At 47.1% G+C, this 25,264-nt stretch overlaps 1 protein-coding gene across 5 annotated transcripts in view; it reads right to left on the bottom strand.

Annotated features, from left to right (window-relative positions):
• Positions 1 to 25,264, bottom strand: part of mycbpap (mycbp associated protein) — a 163,303-nt gene that overhangs the window by 10,312 nt on the left and 127,727 nt on the right. For 4 of the 5 annotated variants that reach the window (XM_063030720.1, XM_063030718.1, XM_063030721.1 and 1 more), the window contains 2 exons: positions 14,177 to 14,274; positions 7,795 to 7,965 (listed from right to left, as the gene is read on the bottom strand). In XM_063030720.1, coding sequence (XP_062886790.1) covers positions 7,795 to 7,965; positions 14,177 to 14,274 — 269 coding nt within the window. The remainder of the gene's footprint in view (positions 1 to 7,794; positions 7,966 to 14,176; positions 14,275 to 25,264) is intronic. The other variant, XM_063030719.1, reaches the window with a different exon arrangement.

Here is a 25,264-nt window from a genome sequence, read left to right as displayed (position 1 = left end):
GCAGTCAACTTTGCCTTTGTCAGAGAGAGTTTCTCTCCTGCTTGTCTCACAGGGACACTAGACATTACCATCACTGGGAAGAGGTGTGTCATTGGCACCCCCTGCCTCTCTGAACTGTTCATCCTGTTCACTCGTACAATCCAGGCCTTCTGTAGTTCACGCCTCACCAGTACCCCAACAGGTATGAGGACTCCTTTTCGTGGTTTTCCGGAGCGTCCACCAAGACGGCCTTATTTTCAGGCATTCTGGGAAATTCGGGGTTTCCCGTCACTCTAGCTACATCCCCAGGCCGTAACACAACTGGTTTGAACTGGGTGAACCACACAGCCCAGTGTGGCCACACACTTCCTTAAAAGCAGCTCGGAACACAGGGTGAATGGACAATGTTTTCAGAGAGCTCTCTCCATCTTTCTCCCTACAGGCTCCCACTAGCCTCCTCACAGTAGGAGTATTCGTGTCCACAAGAAATGAAGCTTCGTGCTTCTCAACCGGGTCTGGACAAACCAACACGAATGTATCAAGGGCCTCAGCTACTCCCACATGTGCCACTGAAAGCTCCAGCTTCAGTGACAAGTAGCCATCGTACAGATAGTCATCTGTACCAAGACCCCAGATCCCTTCTGCACTGACAGCGTTAATGGTAAGTGCGTCAAATACCGTTTGTAAAACAAATGGTACAGCAGAGTAACCTGAGATCCTGTGTCAACATAACTACCCTCAATCTGTAGCGATACACTGGAGCTTGGCCACACTACGCCTTCAGGAATAGGGTTTTTAGCTTCGGGGTGTTCCTTGATATATTGCTGGAAACGTGCTCCCTCACTGGGGTTTCACAGTGCTCTACCACGAGCTCCTTTACCCCCTCCCCGGGGTGGGGATTTTCACAGTACTCTGCCACGAGCTCCTTTACCCCTCCTCGGCGGTGGGAATTTTCACAGTACTCTGCCACGAGCTCCTTTACCCCTCCCCGGGGTGGGGATTCACAGTACTCTGCCACGAGCTCCTTTACCCCTCCCCGAGGTGGGGTTTCACAGTACTCTGTCACGAGCTCCTTTACCCCCTCCCCGGGGTGGGGATTTTCACAGTACTCTGCCACGAGCTCCTTTACCCCTCCCCGGGGTGGGGATTTTCACAGTACTCTGCCACGAGCTCCTTTACCCCTCCTCGGCGGTGGGAATTTTCACAGTACTCTGCCATGAGCTCCTTTACCCCTCCCGGGGGTGGGGTTTCACAGTACTCTACCACGAGCTCCTTTACCCCTCCCCGGGGTGGGGTTTCACAGTACTCTGCCACGAGCTCCTTTACCCCCTCCCGGGGTGGGGATTTTCACAGTACTCTACCACGAGCTCCTTTACCCCCTCCCCGGGGTGGGGATTTTCACAGTACTCTGCCACGAGCTCCTTTACCCCTCCCAGGGCTGGGGATTCACAGTGCTCTGCCACGAGCTCCTTTAACCCTCCCCAGGGTGGGGATTTTCACAGTGCTCTGCCACGAGCTCCTTTACCCCTCCCCGGGGTGGGGTTTCACAGTACTCTGTCACGAGCTCCTTTACCCCTCCCCGGGGTGGGGATTCACAGTGCTCTGTCACGAGCTCCTTTACCCCCTCCCCGGGGTGGGGTTTCACAGTACTCTGCCACGAGCTCCTTTACCCCTCCCCGGGGTGGGGTTTCACAGTACTCTGCCACGAGCTCCTTTACCCCTCCCCGGGGTGGGGTTTCACAGTACTCTACTACGAGCTCCTTTACCCCTCCCCGGGGTGGGGATTTTCACAGTACTCTGCCACGAGCTCCTTTACCCCTCCCGGGGGTGGGGTTTCACAGTACTCTACCACGAGCTCCTTTACCCCTCCCCGGGGGTGGGGATTTTCACAGTACTCTGCCACGAGCTCCTTTACCCCTCCCAGGGCTGGGGATTCACAGTGCTCTGCCACGAGCTCCTTTAACCCTCCCCAGGGTGGGGATTTTCACAGTGCTCTGCCACGAGCTCCTTTACCCCTCCTCGGCGGTGGGAATTTTCACAGTACTCTGCCACGAGCTCCTTTACCCCTCCCGGGGGTGGGGTTTCACAGTACTCTACCACGAGCTCCTTTACCCCTCCCCGGGGTGGGGTTTCACAGTACTCTGCCACGAGCTCCTTTACCCCCTCCCGGGGTGGGGATTTTCACAGTACTCTACCACGAGCTCCTTTACCCCCTCCCCGGGGTGGGGATTTTCACAGTACTCTGCCACGAGCTCCTTTACCCCTCCCAGGGCTGGGGATTCACAGTGCTCTGCCACGAGCTCCTTTAACCCTCCCCAGGGTGGGGATTTTCACAGTGCTCTGCCACGAGCTCCTTTACCCCTCCCCGGGGTGGGGTTTCACAGTACTCTGTCACGAGCTCCTTTACCCCTCCCCGGGGTGGGGATTCACAGTGCTCTGTCACGAGCTCCTTTACCCCCTCCCCGGGGTGGGGTTTCACAGTACTCTGCCACGAGCTCCTTTACCCCTCCCCGGGGTGGGGTTTCACAGTACTCTGGCACTAGCTCCTTTACCCCTCCCCGGGGTGGGGTTTCACAGTACTCTACTACGAGCTCCTTTACCCCTCCCCGGGGTGGGGATTTTCACAGTACTCTGCCACGAGCTCCTTTACCCCTCCCGGGGGTGGGGTTTCACAGTACTCTACCACGAGCTCCTTTACCCCTCCCCGGGGGTGGGGATTTTCACAGTACTCTGCCACGAGCTCCTTTACCCCTCCCAGGGCTGGGGATTCACAGTGCTCTGCCACGAGCTCCTTTAACCCTCCCCAGGGTGGGGATTTTCACAGTGCTCTGCCACGAGCTCCTTTACCCCTCCCCGGGGTGGGGTTTCACAGTACTCTGTCACGAGCTCCTTTACCCCTCCCCGGGGTGGGGATTCACAGTGCTCTGTCACGAGCTCCTTTACCCCCTCCCCGGGGTGGGGTTTCACAGTACTCTGCCACGAGCTGCTTTACCCCTCCCCGGGGTGGGGTTTCACAGTACTCTGCCACGAGCTCCTTTACCCCTCCCCGGGGTGGGGTTTCACAGTACTCTACCACGAGCTCCTTTACCCCTCCCCGGGGTGGGGATTTTCACAGTACTCTGCCACGAGCTCCTTTACCCCTCCCGGGGGTGGGGTTTCACAGTACTCTACCATGAGCTCCTTTACCCCTCCCCGGGGGTGGGGATTTTCACAGTACTCTGCCACGAGCTCCTTTACCCCCCTCCCGGGGGTGGGGATTCACAGTACTCTGCCACGAGCTCCTTTACCCCCCTCCCGGGGGTGGGGATTCACAGTACTCTGCCACGAGCTCCTTTACCCCTCCCCGGGGTGGGGATTCACAGTACTCTACCATGAGCTCCTTTACCCCTCCCCGGGGGTGGGGTTTCACAGTACTCTGCCACGAGCTCCTTTACCCCTCCCCGGGGTGGGGATTTTCACAGTACTCTGCCACGAGCTCCTTTACCCCTCCCCGGGGTGGGGATTCACAGTACTCTGCCACGAGCTCCTTTACCCCTCCCCGGGGTGGGGATTCACAGTGCTCTGCCACGAGCTCCTTTACCCCCTCCCCGGGGTGGGGATTTTCACAGTACTCTGCCACGAGCTCCTTTACCCCCTCCCCGGGGTGGGGATTTTCACAGTACTCTGCCACGAGCTCCTTTACCCCCTCCCCGGGGTGGGGATTTTCACAGTGCTCTGTCACGAGCTCCTTTACCCCTCCCCGGGGTGGGGTTTCACAGTACTCTGCCACGAGCTCCTTTACCCCTCCCCGGGGTGGGGTTTCACAGTACTCTGCCACGAGCTCCTTTACCCCTCCCCGGGGTGGGGTTTCTCAGTACTCTACCACGAGCTCCTTTACCCCTCCCCGGGGTGGGGATTTTCACAGTACTCTGCCACGAGCTCCTTTACCCCTCCCAGGGGTGGGGTTTCACAGTACTCTGCCACAAGCTCCTTTACCCCTCCCCGGGGTGGGGATTCACAGTGCTCTGTCACGAGCTCCTTTACCCCCACCCCGGGGTGGGGTTTCACAGTACTCTGCCACGAGCTCCTTTACCCCTCCCCGGGGTGGGGTTTCACAGTACTCTGCCACGAGCTCCTTTACCCCTCCCCGGGGTGGGGTTTCACAGTACTCTACCACAAGCTCCTTTACCCCTCCCCGGGGTGGGGATTTTCACAGTACTCTGCCACGAGCTCCTTTACCCCTCCCCGGGGTGGGGTTTCACAGTACTCTGGCACGAGCTCCTTTACCCCTCCCCGGGGTGGGGTTTCTCAGTACTCTACCACGAGCTCCTTTACCCCTCCCCGGGGTGGGGATTTTCACAGTACTCTGCCACGAGCTCCTTTACCCCTCCCAGGGGTGGGGTTTCACAGTACTCTGCCACAAGCTCCTTTACCCCTCCCCGGGGTGGGGATTCACAGTGCTCTGTCACGAGCTCCTTTACCCCCTCCCCGGGGTGGGGTTTCACAGTACTCTGCCACAAGCTCCTTTACCCCTCCCCGGGGTGGGGTTTCACAGTACTCTGCCACGAGCTCCTTTACCCCTCCCCGGGGTGGGGTTTCACAGTACTCTACCACAAGCTCCTTTACCCCTCCCCGGGGTGGGGATTTTCACAGTACTCTGCCACGAGCTCCTTTACCCCTCCTGGGGGTGGGGTTTCACAGTACTCTACCACGAGCTCCTTTACCCCTCCCCGGGGGTGGGGATTTTCACAGTACTCTGCCATGAGCTCCTTTACCCCCCTCCCCGGGGTGGGGTTTCACAGTACTCTGCCACGAGCTCCTTTACCCCCTCCCGGGGTGGGGATTTTCACAGTACTCTACCACGAGCTCCTTTACCCCCTCCCCGGGGTGGGGATTTTCACAGTACTCTGCCATGAGCTCCTTTACCCCTCCCAGGGCTGGGGATTCACAGTGCTCTGCCACGAGCTCCTTTAACCCTCCCCAGGGTGGGGATTTTCACAGTGCTCTGCCACGAGCTCCTTTACCCCTCCCCGGGGTGGGGTTTCACAGTACTCTGTCACGAGCTCCTTTACCCCTCCCCGGGGTGGGGATTCACAGTGCTCTGTCACGAGCTCCTTTACCCCCTCCCCGGGGTGGGGATTCACAGTACTCTGCCACGAGCTCCTTTACCCCTCCCAGGGCTGGGGATTCACAGTGCTCTGCCACGAGCTCCTTTACCCCTCCCCGGGGTGGATTTTCAGTGGTCACTTCAGCCAAGGGGGCTACTACCGAGGTCAGTACCCTGCTGATGGAGGCCTCCGTTGCATTCTCCTCCGCTCTTAATTATCTGAGCAGCTCGACAAACAAGGGAGGGGGGCACATCTTACGAGACATTTGGAAACCCCAAGCGATCATAGCCTGTGACTGTGTGCTTTTTGCCACTTGGTCCATTCTTAACTCATTCACCTCAGCCCTCCCTACGCCACAAGGAACTCAACTGCCCCTCTAGCCAAAAAATATAGGTGGAAATTTTCCCCCCTTCTCCAGAAACCCCATCAGAAGCTCCACTGGGCTCCTTGTCACGCCAAAAAGCATTTTCTAGCACTTGCATGTAGCTGGTAGAGGTAGCAAAGGGGTTCTGTGTCTTTGGGATCTCAAGAGCTCAGCAGCCAGCCCTCCCAAACTCTCTCCCAGTCACTGTGTTGTACGTCGTCAGAGAACTGCCACTCATCCAGCATCTGAGATGTCAGCTCTGCCCAAGTCTCATACTTCTCTTCCCCTTTCGGGGGTGGGCTTCGTTCCTGAGAACAGGCTGAGCCTACGATAGCTGGGACTTTGAACCTGGGCATTTTGCCATTTATTGCCAGTGAGGTAAGGGTCGCTACCAACTCAAAATGCTCACCCCTCCCTGGAGGACTCATTAGACCTTCCACATCATAGAAACATAGAAAATAGGTGCAGGAGTAGGCCATTCGGCCCTTCGAGCCCGCACCGCCATTCAGTACGATCATGGCTGATCATCCAAATCACAACTCTGTACCTGCCTTCTCTCCATACCCCCGATCCCTTTAGCCACAAGGGCCATATCTAACTCCCTCTTAAATATAGCCAATGAACTGGCCTCAACTGTTTCCTGTGGCAGAGAATTCCACAGATTCACCACTCTCTGTGTGAAGAAGTTTTTCCTAACCTCGGTCCTAAAAGGCTTCCCCTTTATCCTCAAACTGTGACACCTCGTTCTGGACTTCCCCAACATCGGGAACAATTTTCCTGCATCTAGCCTGTCCAATCCCCTTAGGATTTTACATGTTTCAATAAGATCCCCCCTCAATCTTCTAAATTTCAGTGAGTATAAGCCTAGTCAATCCAGTCTTTCATCATATGAAAGTCCTGCCATCCCAGGAATCAGACCACTCCTTCCCCTCGCTCCACAGAAACGAGAACAACTTGTCTTTACAGTCTCTGCCCCGACTACGGGAATCTCGGCTAGTGTTTCGATATGCTCGCCTACACTCCCCTCCTCCTGAAAAGTTTGGGCAGCCCATGGCCCCCGCTCTCCTGAGGCCCCAGTAGTACCAAGCAGATCCACTGACGTTACGTCAGAATTAGACTGAACTAAAACAAAGTCCTTGCCCGTCATTTGGTCAAACCTCCGCTCCATTATCGTAACTGTTCCTAATGCTTTAACAATACTTAAAGTTTGAATAAACAATTCAGTTGGACTACAAATGCCTACCCCACAATACACACACATCCGTTACTGGTAACCTCGTGGATTCGCACCACCGCTCAACCCCTGCAGCGTCCATAGCCACATATCTTAATCACTTTACTAGAAAATAGTTTAACACAGGCTTAAACACACAGCCCACTGGATCAATGCTCAGGGCAATCACACAGCATCCAACAAAATTGATCCAGAGTGAAACCCCGCTGGTTTCCTTGGCTGCATCAGTCTAGGGAAGATACACTCCGGTCCTGACAAACCTGGGAGATTGAGAAGGCTCTCTACCCCAAACCCCGGTTTGTGTGGGTGCTGTGTAATTCGCTGCCCTGTTACAACCCAGTGCCAAGAAATAACAGCACACTGCATATGACTAAAGGAATTATATTTATGGAACTTACTTAACTAAAGGGTTAGGAAAGAAAAGAAAGCAGGAACAAAAATGGCTCATTATAATTAAACAGTGAAATGTGCACATTTCTGGTAATAACTACTGCTTTTCACTGCAGAATGTGCTACAGCATTTTGAAATATGCAAGTGTTTTTCATTGACACCGTGTCTGCCCTCCCTCTGTGCTGATGGTGCTGCCTATTGCTGCCAGGCGCTGGTGTCCTCCTCACCCTTGCCTGTGTGAGCCTGGTTGGTAGGTATTTGCAGACTAAATTGATCAAGCTGTGCCTTATGCAGCTAATCCTGAGTTTACTCTTGCCCAATACCCACATACTGAAACCTTCCAGGAGAAATAAATACAACTTAAGCAGAGAGTGGACATCTTTGTGATTATATCTCTTCCCAATCTTGCCGAATTGAGGTTAGTTGAAGCACCCTTAATGCTAAAGCACTGCCTCACACTGGGTGGAGTGAAACCTGGGGTATTGTGTACTTGTTTCTGAATTCCAGCATCAGCATTTTTTCCCTGAGTAGCTCACGAGGGGAGCTGTAAGGTCCCATCCTAGCCCAGAATTCCGTACACGTTGTCATGCCATTGCCTTTAATGGATTTTTGCCTGGTTTCATGAACTTTTCTGGGCAACCCAATTGGACATGCAGGACATGTTTAAAAAACTTAATGAAGATGAAATCAGTGAATCATCTTCTCTGTATCGGGTAACAGTTGCCCCAGACGCTCTTACCTCTGTGTACAGCTTCTCCCTGAATAGTTTGTGTATGACGGGGTCTATCTGATGTTGGTCTTGCAGTAGATTTTCCTTGGAGCCTGCCAGCAGCCTGCTGCTCCTGGCTGATATGGGACTGATGGATTTCTTGTCATCCTTACTCCGAGCCTTTTTCCCAGATTGACGTTTCTATGGGAAAGGTGGCACAAATTTGGTAAAGGCTCATAAGTTTCTCTTTCATCCACATAACAACCCTCAAATGTTTTCCCCTAAAGTCAATAGTGAGATAGCCTGCAAGAAATTGTAAAATGTCAGTAAACTTCAGAATAATCACTATATTCATGTGGCCTGTCCAGATAAGTATCTGGACAAATGAGACTCCACAGTGTTTATGATGAGGTACAAGGCAAAGGCCTCGTCTCAGAGCTGGTTGTTGCTTGGTGCTTATGTAGTATGAATGTTACTCGTTGCTTATCAGTTTACTCTTAAGTATGGTCAAGATCAGGCTCAAAGCAGATATGGACTGTATGTTTTTCCCACTGAGAAAGAAAGGTCAATCTTGAACTAGACACAATAAGACCATAAGATATAGGAGCAGAACCAGGCATTTGGCCATTGAGTCTATTCCACCATTTCATCATGGCTAATCTCCTGCCTTCGCCCTGTATCCCCCCATACCCTGATTAATCAAGAATTTATCAACCTTTGCCTTAAATATACCCAATGAGTTGGCGGTACAGCCACCCTTGGCAATGAATTCCACAGATTCGCCACTCTCTAGCTAAATAAATCCTTCCTTGTCTCCATTCTAAAAGGACGTCCCTCTATTCTGAGGTTGTGTCCTCTTGTCCTAGACTCCCCCACCACAAAAAAATCCTCTCCATATCCACGGCTTTCAACATTTAATAGGTTTCAATAAGACCTTGCGCTCCCCGTTCTTCTCAATTCCTGTGAGTAGAGGCCCAGAGCCATCAAATGGTCCTGATATGACAAGCCTTTCAAGTCTGGAACCATTTTCATGAACCTCCTTTGAACTCTCTTCAATGTCTGCATATCCTATCTTAGATAAGGGGCCCAAAACTGCTCTCGATGCTCCAAATGAGGCCTCACCAGTGTTTTTTAAAGCCTGACTTTTATATTCTAGTCCTCTTGAAATGAATGCTGACATTGGAGGGAGGTTTGCTAATGCTACTTGGAAGAATTTAAACTGGTTTTCCAGGGGCCTGGGAACCGGAACACCAGGGCAGTAAGGGAAGAATCGGACCAGAAGGTAGATGTCGGGGAAAATATTGAAAGGTAAAATTGAAATAACAAGTATGATGGGTTGGATAGTTTAAAGTGTGTGTATTTTAATGCTAGGAGTGATGTTGTGGCCATTACTGAAACTTGGTTGAGAGAAGTGCAGGAATGAATGATTAATACAACAGACATAAAATGTTGGAGGAGCTCAGCAGGCCAGGCAGCATCTATAGAAAAGAGTAAACAGTTGTCGTTTTGGAACGAGACCCTTCTTCAGGACTGGAAAGGAAGGGGAGAAATCGCTAGTGATTAATGTAGCAGGTTTTCGAAGTTCTATTAAAGATAGAGGGGGAGTTGCACTGCTACTCCAGGACAATATCACAGCTGCGCTCAGGGGAGACATAATGGAGGGGTGAGACTCTGAGCCCACTTGGGTGGAACTCAGGAATAGGAAGGGTGCAGTCACACTGATGGAATTGTACTACAGGAGCCCCTCTCGCCAACAGCCACCAGGACATTGGGGTACAGATATGTAAACAGATTAAGGAAATGTGCAAAAATAATAGGATTATTGTCATGGGGGATTTCAATTTCCCTAATATAAATGACAACCTTCTTAGTGTAAGGGGTTTAGATATTAAGTGTATCCAGAAAGGTTTCTTAAATCAATGTGTGAATTGTCCAATGAGGGGAAGGGCCATACTGGATGTAGTGTTGTGCAATGAGTCTGGCCAGGTGACTGACCTTTCAGTGCTGAACAGTTAGGGAAAGTTACTTTCAGGAGAGTTATAAATAAAGATAGGTATGGTCCTTGTGGGAGAGTTTTAAATTGCAGTAGGGCAAATTATGAGGGCATGAGGCAGAAACTAAGAAACATTAACTGGGAACACCTTTTTGCTGGGAAGTCCACATCAGACATGTGGAGGGTACAGAGTACAGGAAAGGTACGTTCCTGTTAGAAGGAAGAGTGGGGATGGAAAGATAAGGTGTTCAGAGAGGTGATGAATTTAGTCAAGAAGAAAAAGGAAGAAGAAGCAAGAACAGAATGAAGGAAGGGAATTAGGAGAGCCAGGAAAGACCATGAAATGTCCATAACAAGTAGGATTAAAGTGAATCCCAAAGCATTGTATACATACATCAAGACTAAGAGGATAACTAGGGACAAGGAGGGACTACTAAAGGATAATGGAGGCAACATTTGGTTGAATGCAGAGAATATGAGAGAGATACTTAATGAGTACTTTGCTTCAGTATGTACCAAGGAAAAGGATATGGAAGACCAGATCAGTGCTGAGCGTTATCGCGTTTAGACGTCAAGGAGGAGAAAATATTGGGCTTCCTAATAAGTATTAAGATGGATAAATCCCCAGGGCCTGATGGGATTTACCACAGATATTTGAAGAATCAAGAGATGAGATTGCTGTGGAATTGACCAGTTGCTTCATGTCTCTAGCCACAGACAAGGTTCCGAAGGACTGGTAAGCATTTGGAAGCCCAGCCTAATTAATGAGAGCCAGCATGACTTTGTGCAGGGCAGGTCCTGTCTTCCAAGTTGATTTGAGTTTTCTGACAAGGTGAAAAGAGAGATTGATGAGGGTAGGGCATGCATGTTGTCTACATGGATTTTAGTAAGGCGTTTGACAAAGTCCCTCTTGGGAGGCTAATCCAGAAGATAAGAATGCATGGGGTCTGCGGCGAGTTGGCTGTTTGGATTCAGAGCTGGCCTGTGCATACAAGACAGAGGTTAGTGGTTGAGGTCACTTACTCGAGCTGGAGGTCTGAAATTAGTGGTGTTCTGCAGTGATCTGTGCTGGGACCTCTGCTTTTTGTGATTTTATATATATATAAAAACCTGGATGGACATGTAGATGGGTGGGTTAGTAAGTTTGCAGATGATACCAAGATTGGTGGAGTTGTGGACAGTGTAGAAGACTGGCAAAGAACACAGCAGGATATTGAACAGTTGCAGGCATGAACTGAGAAATGGCAGGTGGAGTTTAACTCAGATAAATGCGAGGTGTTGCACCCTGGTAGGGCCAAGGAGACAGTACACTGTTAAGGGCAAGATCCTTAAGATATTGTTGAGCAGAGAGATCTTGGGATCCAAGTTCATTGCTCCTTGAAAGTGGCTACACAGGTCAATAAGGTGGTTAAGAGGCTTGCGGAATGCTTGCTTTATTAGTTGAGATAATGAGTTCAAAAGTCAAGAGATTATGTTGCAACTTTATAAAACTCTGGTTCGGCCACAGCTGGTGTATTGCCTACATTTCCGGTCGCCCCATTAGAGGAAGGATGCTGAAGTTTTGGAGAGGGTGCAGGTACGAGGATGCTGCCTGGTCCAGAGGGCACGAAAGGATGGATAAGCCTGGGCTGTTTTCTCTGGAGCGGTGGAGGCTGACAGGGGATCTGATAAATATTTATAAGATTATGAGAGACACAGACAGAGTGGATGTACAGTATCCGTTCCCAGGGCTGACATGTCTCATACCAGAGGGCTTGCATTGAAGGTGAGAGGGGGTAGGTTCAAGGGGGATGTGAGGGGTAAGTTTTTTTTTACTCAGAGAGTGGTGGACACCTGAAATGCACTGCCTGGTATGGTGGTGGAGGCAAGTACGTTAGAGACTTTTAAGAGGTGTTCAGATAGGCACATGGATGTGAGGAAGTTGGAGGGATATGGACATTGTGTAGGTAGGTGGGATTAGTGTTTGGGTATTTTTAATTTGATTTTTAAATGCTTCGGCACAAAACTGTGGGCCGAATGGCCTGTTCCTGTACTGTTCTATGTTCTATGTTTAACATTGCATTTGCCTTCCTCACCACCGACTCAACCTGCAAAGTTTATTTTTAAAACTCCTGCATGAGGACTCCCAAGTCCCTTTGCACCTCGGAACTTTGAATTTTCTCTCTATTTAGAAAACAGCTTTTATTCTTCTACCAAAGTACATGACCATATACTTCCCGACTCTGTGTTCCCTCTGCCACTTCTTTGCCCATTCTCCTAACCAGCTGAAGTACTTCTGTAGCCTCTCTGCTTCCTCAAAACTACCTGTCCCTCCACCTATCTTCATATCGTAGACAAACTTTGCAACAAAGCCACCAATTCCATCATCTAAATTATTGACATATAACCTGAAAAGAATCAGTCCCAACACAAACCCCTGCGAAGCACCACGAGTTACCGATTGCCAAACAGAACAGGCTCCCTTTATTCCCACTCTGCCTCCTGCCAATCAGCCACTGCTTTATCCATGTTACTGTCTTTCCTGTAATACCACGGGCTCCTGACCTTGTCGACGGCCTTCTGAAAATCCAAGTGCACAACAGCTATAGATTCTCCTTTGTCTATCCTGCTTGTTATTTCTTCAAATAATTCCAACAGATTTGTCAGGCAAGACTTTCCCTTGAGGAAACCATGCTGACTCCGGCCTATTTAATCCTGTGCCTCCAAGTGCCTCGAACCCACATCCTTAACAGTTGTCTCTAAGATCTTCCCAACCACTGAGGTCAGACTAACTGGCCTATAGTTTCCTTCCTTCTGTCTCTCTCTCTTCTTGAAGAGTAGAGTGACATTTCCGATTCTCCAGAACCATGCCAGAATCAATTGTTTCTTGAAACATCATTACTAATGCCTCCACAATCTCTTCAGCTACCTCTTTCAGAACCCCAGGGTGTACACCATCTGGTTCAGGAGACATCTATCTTCAGACCTTTCAGTTTCTGAAGAACCTTCTCCCCAGTAATGGCAACTTCATACACTTCTGCCCCCTCTGACACTCTTGGAACATTAACATATTGCTAGTGTTTACCACATTGAAGACTGATGCAAAATACTTATTCAGTTCATCTGCCATTTCCCTATTCCCCCATTTTTACCTCTTGAGCATCATTTTCCAGTAGTCCAGTTCTAAGCTCTCTAATCAGTTCCAGTCCATTGCACAACATACAATCCAAAATCACTGACCCCCTAGTGGGCTCAACCATGAGCTGCTCTAAAAAGCCATCTCACAGGCATTCTAAAAACTCCCCTCTTGGAATCAGAACCGGGTGACATGAAATTTGTTAACTTAGCAGCAGCAGTTCAATGCAATACATAATCTAGGAGAGAAAAATAAAATAATAATAAATAAAGTAATAATAATAAACAAACAAGTAAATCAAATGTGCAAAAACAGAAATACTGCATATTTTAAAAAAAGTGAGGTAGTGTCCAAAGGTTCAATGTCCATTTAGGAATCAGATGGCAGAGGGGAAGAAGCTGTTCCTGTATCAGAGTGTGTGTCTTCAGGCTTCTGTATCTCCTACCTGATGGTAACAGTGAGAAAAGGGCATGTCCAGGGTGCTGGAGGTCTTTAATAATGGACGTTGCCCTTCTGAGACACCACTTCCTAAAGACGTCCTGGGTACTTCGTAGGCTGCCCAAGATGGAGCTGACTAGATTTACAACCTTCTGCAGCTTCTTTCGGTCCTGTGCAGTAGCCCCTCCATACCAGACAGTGATGCAGCCTGTCAGAATGCTCTCCACAGTACAACTATATGTAGCCCCCCCGGCCACCCTCAGGGTCGCTCGGCTCGCTGTCGTCTAGAGAAACAGCCTCGGCCCCGCCAAACTGGATAATTCGTTTGTGTGGATGCTGTGTGAGGTACCCCACCCCGCCCAAATAACAGACAGTTCTAGCTGCTCACCCTGCCCTTTTAGAAAGCCGTGGACCTGATCCAAGACACCCCTGACTCTGCATCTGGGAGGCAACATGCCATCCAGGTATCTCACAGAATCTCATTTCTATTCCTCTGACTAGGCAATCTCCTATCACCACTGTAGCCCTCTTCACCTTTAGAAAAACCTACAGCCCTTCGACCCACAAAGTTTCTTCACTTCTGAGCCACAGTGCCAGACTCGGAGATTAGATGACACCATGCTTAGTGTGGGGGAAAACTGAAAAATCCAAGGGTTTTGAAAACTTTTAAAAGTACAACAGTACTGAGAAGGAAGAGTGTGTCAGGTAGGCCACATGAATTTCAAAATAGACTACCAGGTACCATGGTGCTGCCTACGTAATTGTAGGACCAAAGTCAATCCAAAATAGATACAGTTTCAAAGCAAAAATACCAAAGTTTGAATTTAACAGAGAAGGAAGAGTAACATTACAGACATTTATCATACCTCCTTCTCATCCTCCTTGCCCGCAGATCTGCTTGCTCTTTTCCCTTTTCTGTCAGTTGCTTTCTTATCATCTTTCTTGGTTTGTTTTCTTGAATCTGCTGGATGTAGTTACCGGGGCAGATCAGTTGTTAATAGAAAGGTTTTAATGGACAGGAAAGAAAGGAAAACCAAGTGAGTGACACTAAATGACTTGGATATCCATACTGTTACACCCAGACAAAGAAGGGCCCAGAATGCTTTCTTTGTAATTCTAAATGACAGGAATGTTTAAGTATCCGATGTTTCACTTGGTTCCACAAAGTAACAAGTATCTGGAAATCTGAAATGAAAACAAAAGAAGGTGGAAATACTCTACTTGCCAGACAGCACTGAGAAAGTGAGAATCAGGGCTCAGGTTGATTGTTGCAGAGTCACTGGCTAAAACAGATAGTCATGGAGTATTACAGCGTGAAACAGGTCCTTTGGCTGATCTGCTGCCTAATCCCATCTACGTGCATCTGGACCATAACCCTCCAAACCAATGTCATCCACGTACCTATGAATGCCCGCTCAGCGTCCCCAGGATTCCCTGCTACACAAACCTGGCTGGGTAACAGGAAGCAGGCAGCTGTGAAAGATCCTTTTTCAGACTGGATACGAACGTACAGCCGGAAACTGGAGAACTGCAGGATGGTGAGCAGGGTAGGGGATAGCTACAGACTTCAAGGATAAGCAGATAACTGGTAGAATGGGCGGATAGGGGCAGATGACAATTCAGATTGAGAAGTGCAGAGCAGGAAGAATGAGAAGGTGTAATATAAGGTAGAGGGCATGATATTATGGAGACACAAGAGACTGCTGATGCTGAACTTTGGAGTAACAAACAACGTGCAGGAAGAATTCTGCGGGTCAGACAGCATCTGTGGGAGGAAAGGGATTGTCGACATTTCGGTTTCAAACCTTGCATCAGGACATTATAGAAAAATGGATATATTTGTGCAAAATCCTAAACCGAGAACTTGGCACCTTTCTCTGCAACTGGATCCTCAATTTACTGACCAACCGATAGACTGCAATACCTCTGCTATGATTACCCCCAAAAGCCACAGGAACATTAAGGAACAGATATGCAGAATAGGGAAAGGTACAAAAACAACAGGTTGCTGTCGCAGGTGACTTCAACTTCCCCAATAGTCTTTGACCTCCTCAGTGCAAGAAGTTCAGTTCGGGCAGAATTGGTTAGATTGCATTTAGGAATGCTGCTTAATTCAGCATGTAAATAGTCCAGTGAGAGGAGGAACTGTACTGGACCTGGTCTTGGAAAATGAACTTAGTCAGATGACTGACTTCTCAGTGGGAGAACATTCAGGGAACAGTGATCACAACCTGAGTTTTTAGACAGCTATAAATAAAGATAAGCAAAGACCTTGCCGGAGAGCATTAAATTGATCCAGCGCAAATTAGAGTCATGGAGCACTACAGTGCCAAAACAGGCCCTTTGGCCCATCTCGTCCATGCTAAATTATTAATCTGTCAACCTGTATCTGCACCTGGGCCCTACTCACCCCTCCCATCGATGCACTTATTCAAATTTTTCTTAAATGCTGAAATCAAATTTACATCCAACACTTCTGCTGGTAGCTTATTCACCACTCTTTGCCTAAAGAAGATCTCCCTCATGTTCATCTTAAACACTTCACCTTTCACCCATTAACCTATGACCTCTAAATACTAGTCTCACAAAATCTAAATGGAAAACGTTTGCTTGCATTTCTCCTATCTATACTCCACATCATTTTGTATACTTCTCTCACATAACCCCCTTAGAATACCTTCCAGTAACTCACCCACCACTGACAGTTCCTTAATACACCAGATTTAAAAAGCGACTGAAGCCTATTGGGATTTGTCTGCTGAGTGGGAGATTGCAGAGTGAGTTGGATACAGTTCCTTGTAGACTTTATGCGCCATGTTTAAAAAGCGACCACGGCCTATTGGAAATTGTCTGCTGAGCAGGAAATTACTTACGTTATTAGTAAGTTAGCAAAGGCCAGTAAAAAGAAGCATGATGTGAGCAGACTGGCGATTGCTGCTGTGGCCAGGGTTAGTGTAATCAGGCTTTGGCTCAACAGACTTGGGTGACAACAGATGCAGGCTAAGGGTGTCGAGTCATTTGGAATCATTTAGTTGATTGTAAAGCTTAAGTCAAGTCAAGTCATGTTAAATTTATTTATAAAGCACATTTTAAAAACAACCCATGTTGACCAAAGTGCTGTACAAACCATAACAAGTAGCTAAAATCACAAATACAAGAAACACAGATATAAACAACAAGGCACACAGCTTATAGACACAAAATAAACAACACATGAGCCAAGGCACAAGCCAAAAATCAGCCACATCAGGAAGATTCAAACGCGAGTGAATGAAGGTAAGTTTTGAGCTTGGAGTTAAAAGAGTCAATGGAGGGGGCAGATCTGATAGGGAGGGGAATGCTGTTCCACAGTCTAGGGGCTACAACTGCAAAGGCACGGTCACCCCTGAACTTAACTTTAGATTGCGGGACAGCCAGGAGCCCCAAGTCAGCCGACCTGAGGGACCTGGAAGCAGAATAAGGGGTTATTAGGTCTGCGATATAGGAGGGGGCAGCCCATTTAGGGCTTTATAAACACACAGGAGAACCTTAAAACCAATTCTAAACCGTACTGGTAACCAGTGGAGAGAGGCCAGGATAGAAGTAATATGGTCCCTCCTCCGGGCACCTGTCAGCTTAAGAAGTTCGAGCAAAAGGAGGCAGGATGGTAGTTAAGGCAGTGGAATACTCCTGTAAAATGTGGGATTTCAGGGTTCCTAACAGTCTCCGTGATTACTATATCTGCAGAAAGAGCACCCAATTTCAGCTCCTAACTGACAAGGTCAAGGTACAGGATCTGGAGCTGGTTGTACCCAGGATCATGCAGGAGGTTGAAAACCTCACAGATAAGACTTTTACTGAACTGGTCACTCCCCGAGCGTAGGCTTCAGATAGTAGATAGGTAACTACTAGAAGAAGTAAGGGGAGTAAGTAGTCCCTGTGGCCATTCCCCTCCAACAAATATACCCCTCTGGATACTGGGGGACGACCTATCAGAGGACAGCAGCAGCTGCCTGTGGTGTGAATAATGCAGAAGGCTTCCAAAGGATAAAGTAGGATATATATCGGTGGCAGATATAGGCAGAGAAACTGCAGATGGAGTTTAATTGGACCAAATGTGAGGTGTTGCATTTTGAGAGATCAGATATAAAGGGGTGACATACTGTTGACGGCGAGACCCCTAACAATGTTGAAATACAGAGGTGTTGAATCCAACCGTTTGTTATTTTCTTTGCAGCTTACCAATTGATTGTCTGCCTATATTTCATATAACTGCTTATACACAAGTAATTGCTTAGTATGTTTCCTGTGGCCACAATATGCATATTCCGTTGGTTAGTGTGATCTCTAGTGGTTACATGTGTGTGGTGTTTCATTGTGATTATTTGTATGAACTCTTGGTATTGCATGTTAGAATAGGGGGCATCTCATTGGGTGACTCTTATCTGTAGATTTGAATAGAGTTTTTCTTTTCTGTGAAGTATAAAAATAGCTGACTACAAGAGAGTGCTAACTTTTGTCGTTGTCTTTGCTCTGCCTTTTGCTTCTGTTACAGCCCGTTTTAGATTTCCTTTGTTCTGTTAATGCTTAATAAAACGACTGTGAAGCAACACATTTTGTGCCTCCTTCCTGACTTCTGAAAAAAATCTTTGATTAAAAACAACAGAATCCAACAGAGGGATCTAGGGTCCAAGTCCGTAGCTCCCTGGAAGTTGTTGTGCGGGTTGATAAGGTGGTAAAGAGGGTGTGTCGCATACTTGCATTTATTAGTTGAGGCATTATTATTAGTTGAGTTCAAGAGTGAAGGAGTAATTTTGAGGTTTTATAAAATGAGTTGGGCCACATCTGGAGTATTGCATTAAATTCTGATTAGCCTATTATTAGAAGGATGTGGGAGCTTTGGAAAGGGGGTGAAAAAGGTTTACCAAGATACTGCCTGTATTAGAGGACATGTGCTATAAGGGGAGGTTGGCAGCTTCCTCTGGAGTAGTGGAGGCTGAGCGGGGATCAAATTGTCAGAGGCAGAGATAGAGTAGATCGTCACTATATTCTTTCCAGGTTTGATATGTTTAATACCAGAAGGTGTGTGCTTAAAGCACAAGGCAGAAAATTCAAAGATGTGCCGGATAAGAATATTTTTCATTGTGTGGTGGGTGCCTAGAATGAGCTGCTGCTGGTGGAGGTGCAGGCATTTACGAGGCTCTTCGATAGGCACATGAATATAGAGAAAATGGAGGGACAGATGAGCAGGCAGAAGGGATTAGAGTGTTTTTAGCATCATGAGCCAACCGGGCTGTTCCTGTGTGGAACTATTCTATGTTCTATCTCTGCCTTCAAGACACAGCAGCAGTTCTCTCTTCCCTCAGCATAGAACTCCAAAGTACAGCACAGAAACCGGCATACATACATGCTGCAAACACGAGGAAATCTACAGATGCTGGAAATTCAAGCAACACACACAAAATGCTGGCGGAACACAGCAGGCCAGGCAGCATCTATAGGAAGAAGTACAGTCGACGTTTCGGGCCGAGACCCTTCGTCAAGACTAACTGAAAGAAGAGATAGTAAGAGATTTGAAAGTGGGAGGGGGAGGGGGAGATCCAAAATGATAGGAGAAGACAGGAGGGAGAGGAATGGAGCTAAGAGCTGGACAGTTGATTGGCAAAGGGGATATGAGACTGGAGAAGGGAGAGGATCATGGGACGGGAGGCCTGGGGAGAAAGAAAGGGGGAGGGGAGCACCAGAGGAAGATGGAGAGCAGGCAAGGAGTTATTGTGAGAGGAACAGAGAGAGAAAAAAGGAAAAAGAGGGAAAAAATAATAAATAAATAAAGGATGGGGTAAGAAGGGGAGGAGGGGCATTAACGGAAGTTAGAGAAATCAATATTCATCTTCCTCTGGTGCTCCCTGTCCCCTTTCTTTCTCCCCAGGCCTCCCGTCCCATGATCCTCTCCCTTCTCCAGCTCTGTATCCCTTTTGCCAATCAACTTCCCAGCTCTTAGCTTCTCCTATCATTTCGGATCTCCCCCTCCCCCTCCCACTTTCAAATCTCTTACTATCTCTTCTTTCAGTTAGTCCTGACATAGGGTCTCTCCCAAAACGTTGACTGTACCTCTTCCTAGAGATGCTACCTGGCCTGCTGTGTTCACCAGCATTTAGTGTGTGTTGCATACATACATGCTGACCATTTTACCCATTAACACTATTCCCAATTACCATTTGTTCCATATTCTTCCATACCTTGCTTATTCAAGTGCCTATCTAAATTAATCTTAAATATAATAATTGTAACTGTCAACACACACTAGATATCAACCACTGTGTAAAAAATTAAAACTCCTTCACCACATCTGAAGCTTTGTTTCTGCTACCATTACCACGAAAATAAAATTTTGAGTCTACTCTATTAAGTCTCTCATACTTTTATATTCAGCTTTTTGAAGAGGTGACCAAAATGATTAATGAGAGCCGGGAGATAGATGTTGAACTTCAGGAGGTCCTTTGACAAGGTCCTGCATGGTCGGCTGATTTAGAAGGTTAGGTCACATGGGATCCAGGCTGAGCTAGCCAACTGAATGAAAAATTGGCCTGGCATTTGGAGTCAGAGGGTGACCGCGGAGGATTGTCTTTCAGATTGGAGATCTGTGACCAAGTCTTGTGCTGCAGGGATCAGTGTTGGGTCCACTATATTCTGTCATCTGAATAACTTGGATGAGAATATAGGTGGCACTGTTAGTAAGTCTGATGATACAGTGTGCGTGAAGAAGGTTACTTAAGATCACAACAGGATCTAGATGAAGGGTCCTGACGAAGGGTCTCGGCCTGAAACGTCGACTGCACCTCTTCCTAGAGATGCTGCCTGGCCTGCTGCGTTCACCAGCAACTTTTATGTGTGTGCTTGAATTTCCAGCATCTGCAGAATTCCTGTTGTTTGAGGATCTAGATCAACTGGGATCGTGGACCATGGAATGGCAGATGGAATTTAATTCATATAAGTTGCATTTTCAGAAGTTAAATCAGGTCAAGACATATACAGTGAATGGCAGGGTCCTGAAGAGTATTACAGAACAAAGAGACCTTAAGATACAAGGACATAGTTCCCTGAATGTCATGATGCAGGTAGACAGGGTGGTGGAGAAGGCATTTAGTTTGCTTGTCTTCATCCTAGGGCACTAAGTACAAGAGTTGGAACATCATGTTGGAACTGTACATGATGCTGGTGAGGCCACACTTGGAGGATTGTGTGTAGTTATGGTTGCCACCTACAAGGAAGGATGTCATTAAGCTGGAAATGGTGCAGAAAAATTCACAAGGATGTTGCTGGGATTGGAAGCCTTGAATGATAAGGAGATACTGGATAGGCTAGAGCTGTTATCCCTGGAGCACAAAAAGTTGAGGGAATCTTTTTTGAGGTTTATAAAATCATGAGGCACAAAGGCAAGTGAATGGTCACAGTCCCTTTTCCCAGGTTACGAGTTCTATATATGCACCTGTCTAAGTTATTTTTTAAATATTGTGCTACCTGACTTGCTAAGTGTTTTCAGAATTTTCTGTTTTTATTTAAGATATCCAGAGATCTGGATGGTAGTTTGCCTCCCTGGTGCCAGGGTCCAGGATATTTCTGATCGTGTCCAAGATATCCTGAAGTGGGAGGGTGAGGAGCCAGAGGTCGTGGTACATATAGCTACCAATGACATAGGTAGGAAAAGGGATGAGGTCCTGAAAGGAGAATATAGGGAGCTAGGAAGGGAGTTGAGAAAAAGGACCGCAAAGGTAGTAATCTCGGGATTACTGCCTGTGCCACGCGACAGTGAGAGTAGGAATGCGATGAGGTGGAGGATAAATGCGTGGCTGAGGGATTGGAGCAGGGGGCAGGGATTCAAGTTTTTGGATCATTGGGACCTCTTTTGGCGCAGGCGTGACCTGTACAAAAAGGACGGGTTACACTTGAATCCTAGGGGGACCAATATCCTGGCAGGGAGATTAGCGGGGGCTACTGAGGTGACTTTAAACTAGAATGGTTGGGGGGTGGGAATCAAATTAAAGAGGCTAGGCGAGAGGAGGTTAGTTCACAACAGAGGGATGGGAACCAGTGCAGAGAGACAGAGGGGTGTAAAGTGAGCGTAGAAGCAAAAAGTACAAAGGAGAAAAGTAAAAGTGGCAGGCCAACAAATCCAGGGCAAGCATTAAAAAGGGCCACTTTTCAACATAATTGTATAAGGGCTAAGAGTGTTGTAAAAGCAAGCCTGAAGGCTTTGTGTGTCAATGCAAGGAGCATTCGTAACAAGGTGGATGAATTAAAAGTGCAGATTATTATTAATGAATATGATATAATTGGGATAACAGAGACATGGCTCCAGGGTGACCAAGGATGGGAGTTCAACATTCAGGGATATTCAATATTCAGGAGGGATGGACATGAAAGAAAAGGAGGTGGGGTAGCATTGCTGGTTAGAGAGGAGATTAACGCAATAGAAAGGAAGGACATTAGCCGGGAGGATGTGGAATCGATATGGGTAGAGCTGCATAACACTAAGGGGCAGAAAATGCTGGTGGGAGTTGTGTACAGGCCACCTAACAGTAGTACTGAGGTTGGGGATGGTATTAAACAGGAAATTAGAAATGCGTGCAATAAAGGAACAGCAGTTATAATGGGTGACTTCAATCTACATATAGATTGGGTGAACCAAATTGGTAAGGGTGCTGAGGAAGAGGATTTCTTGGAATGTATGCGGGATGGTTTTTTGAACCAACATGTCGAGGAACCAACTAGAGAGCAGGCTATTCTAGACTGGGTATTGAGCAATGAGGAAGGGTTAATTAGCAATCTTGTCGTGAGAGGCCCCGTGGGTAAGAGTGACCATAATATGGTGGAATTCTTCATTAGGATGGAGAGTGACATAGTTAATTCAGAAACAAAGGTTTTGAACTTAAAGAAGGGTAACTTTGAAGGTATGAGACGTGAATTAGCTAAGATAGACTGGCAAATGACACTTAAAGGGTTGATGGTGGATATGCAATGGCAAGCATTTAAAGATCGCATGGATGAACTACAACAATTGTTCATCCCAGTTTGGCAAAAGAATAAATCAAGGAAGGTAGTGCACCTGTGGCTGACAAGGGAAATTATAGATAGTATCAATTCCAAAGAAGAAGCAAACAAATTAGCCAGAAAAAGCAGCTCACCTGAGGACTGGGAGAAATTCAGAGTCCAGCAGAGGAGGACAAAGGGCTTAATTAGGAAAGGGAAAAAAGATTATGAGAGAAAACTGGCAAGGAACATAAAAACTGACTGTAAAAGCTTTTATAGATATGTGAAAAGAAAAAGATTGGTTAAGACAAACGTAGGTCCCCTACAGACAGAAACAGGTGAATTGATTATGGGGAGCAAGGACATGGCAGACCAATTGAATAACTACTTTGGTTCTGTCTTCACTAAGGAGGACATAATTAATCTTCCGGAAATAGTAGGGGACAGAGGGTCCAGTGAGATGGAGGAACTGAGCGAAATACATGTTAGTAGGGAAGTGGTGTTAGGTAAATTGAAGGGATTAAAGGCAGATAAGTCCCCAGGGCCAGATGGTCTGCATCCCAGAGTGCTTAAGGAAGTAGCCCAAGAAATAGTGGATGCATTAGTGATAATTTTTCAAAACTCTTTAGATTCTGGACTAGTTCCTGAGGATTGGAGGGTGGCTAATGTAACCCTGCTTTTTAAAAAAGGAGGGAGAGAGAAACCAGGGAATTATAGACCGGTTAGCCTAACATCGGTGGTGGGGAAAATGCTAGAGTCAGTTATCAAAGATGTGATAACAGCACATTTGGAAAGCGGTGAAATCATCGGACAAAGTCAGCATGGATTTGTGAAGGGAAAATCATGTCTGACGAATCTCATAGAATTTTTTGAGGATGTAACTAGTAGAGTGGATAGGGGAGAACCAGTGGATGTGGTATATTTGGATTTTCAAAAGGCTTTTGACAAGGTCCCACACAGGAGATTAGTGTGCAAACTTAAAGCACACGGTATTGGGGGTAAGGTATTGATGCGGATAGAGAATTGGTTGGCAGACAGGAATCAAAGAGTGGGAATAAACGGGACCTTTTCAGAATGGCAGGCAGTGACTAGTGGGGTACCGCAAGGCTCAGTGCTGGGACCCCAGTTGTTTACAATATATATTAATGACTTAGATGAGGGAATTAAATGCAGCATCTCCAAGTTTGCGGATGACACGAAGCTGGCGACAGTGTTAGCTGTGAGGAGGATGCTAAGAGGATGCAGGGTGACTTGGATAGGTTAGGTGAGTGGGCAAATTCATGGCAGATGCAATTTAATGTGGATAAATGTGAGGTTATCCACTTTGGTGGCAAAAACAAGAAAACAGATTATTATTTGAATGGTGGTCGATTAGGAAAAGGGGAGGTGCAACGAGACCTGGGTGTCATTATACACCAGTCATTGAAGGTGGGCATGCAGGTACAGCAGGCGGTGAAAAAGGCGAATGGTATGCTGGCATTTATAGCAGGAGGATTCGAGTACAGGAGCAGGGAGGTACTACTGCAGTTGTACAAGGCCTTGGTGAGACCACACCTGGAGTATTGTGTGCAGTTTTGGTCCCCTAATCTGAGGAAAGACATCCTTGCCATCGACGGAATACAAAGAAGGTTCACCAGATTGATTCCTGGGATGGCAGGACTTTCATATGATGAAAGACTGGATCCACTAGGCTTATATTCGTTGGAATTTAGAAGATTGAGGGGGGATCTTATTGAAACGTATAAAATCCTAAAGGGATTGGACAGGCTGGATTCAGGAAGATTGTTCCCGATGTTGGGGAAGTCCAGAACGAGGGGTCACTGTTTGAGGATAAAGGGGAAGCTTTTCAGGACCGAAATTAGGAAAAACTTCTTCACACAGAGAGTGGTGAATCTGTGGAATTCTCTGCCACAGGAAACAGTTGAGGCCAGTTCATTGGCTATATTTAAGAGGGAGTTAGATATGGCCCTTGTGGCTAAAGGGATCAGGGGGTATGGAGGGAAGGCTGGTACAGGGTTCTGAGTTGGATGATCAGCCATGATCATACTGAATGGCGGTGCAGGCTCGAAGGGCCGAATGGCCTACTCCTGCACCTATTTTCTATGTTTCTATGTTTCTATATCCAGTATCTGCAGCTTATTTTTGAACTTCTAGTTACTAGTTACTTGCTCTTTTAGTTTTGACATTGCAAGAAATCTCAAACAAGATTTGAATTTTAAATTTTCTACCACTACATCTACAGCTGGCTTTTTTTCATTGGATTGGAACTAGATTATTGCTGGTAAATGATTTATTTGCAACAAAATAAATCTGAAATTCTGGGAACATCAAAGCAAGCAAGACAAAATGCAAAAGTATTATTTTAGGTCCAGAAGTGTGTTGTGAGGGAATTAACCTTTCCGGGATCCAGTTCCATGTATGGCCTTAGCTGGAACCTCTTTCATTTCTGGTTTGCTCTATAGCTTGTTACTGAATAGTGTTTTGAGAAGTTAGAGATGAGCATGTGGTCAGAAGTTGATAGATCAACCTCATCCTTTCCTGTGGATGAGCTTAGGGCATGGTTCAGTACGTGGAATTGTGACGTTTTAACCATTAGTGAGGCTTTGTGCAGGAGGGGCAGGACTGGCAGTTCAGTACTCCAGGGTTCCGGTGTTTTAGATGTGCTAGAACTGGAGGGGTTAAAGACAGAGGGGTAGGAGAAAAGGTCCTGGCAGTGCTCAGTCAGAACAGACTGCAGAGCTCGTTCTAGTGAGGCTTTAAGGGTAGAACTGAGGAATGGGAAAGCTATGACCACGTTAATGGGATTATATTACAGACCGCTCAATGGTCCTTGGGATTTAGAGTAGCAAATTTGTAGAGAGATCACAGACTGTTGCAAGAAACACAACCTTGTGATACACCAGGGGAATTACTATTAAAGGGACAGAGCATAAATTGGCCTGTTA

This window comes from Mobula hypostoma, chromosome 22 (genome assembly GCF_963921235.1).
Source record: "Mobula hypostoma chromosome 22, sMobHyp1.1, whole genome shotgun sequence".
NCBI lineage: Eukaryota > Metazoa > Chordata > Chondrichthyes > Myliobatiformes > Myliobatidae > Mobula > Mobula hypostoma.
The sequence above is the reverse complement of the archived record's forward strand: the minus strand, read 5'-3'. Positions and strand labels throughout refer to the sequence as shown.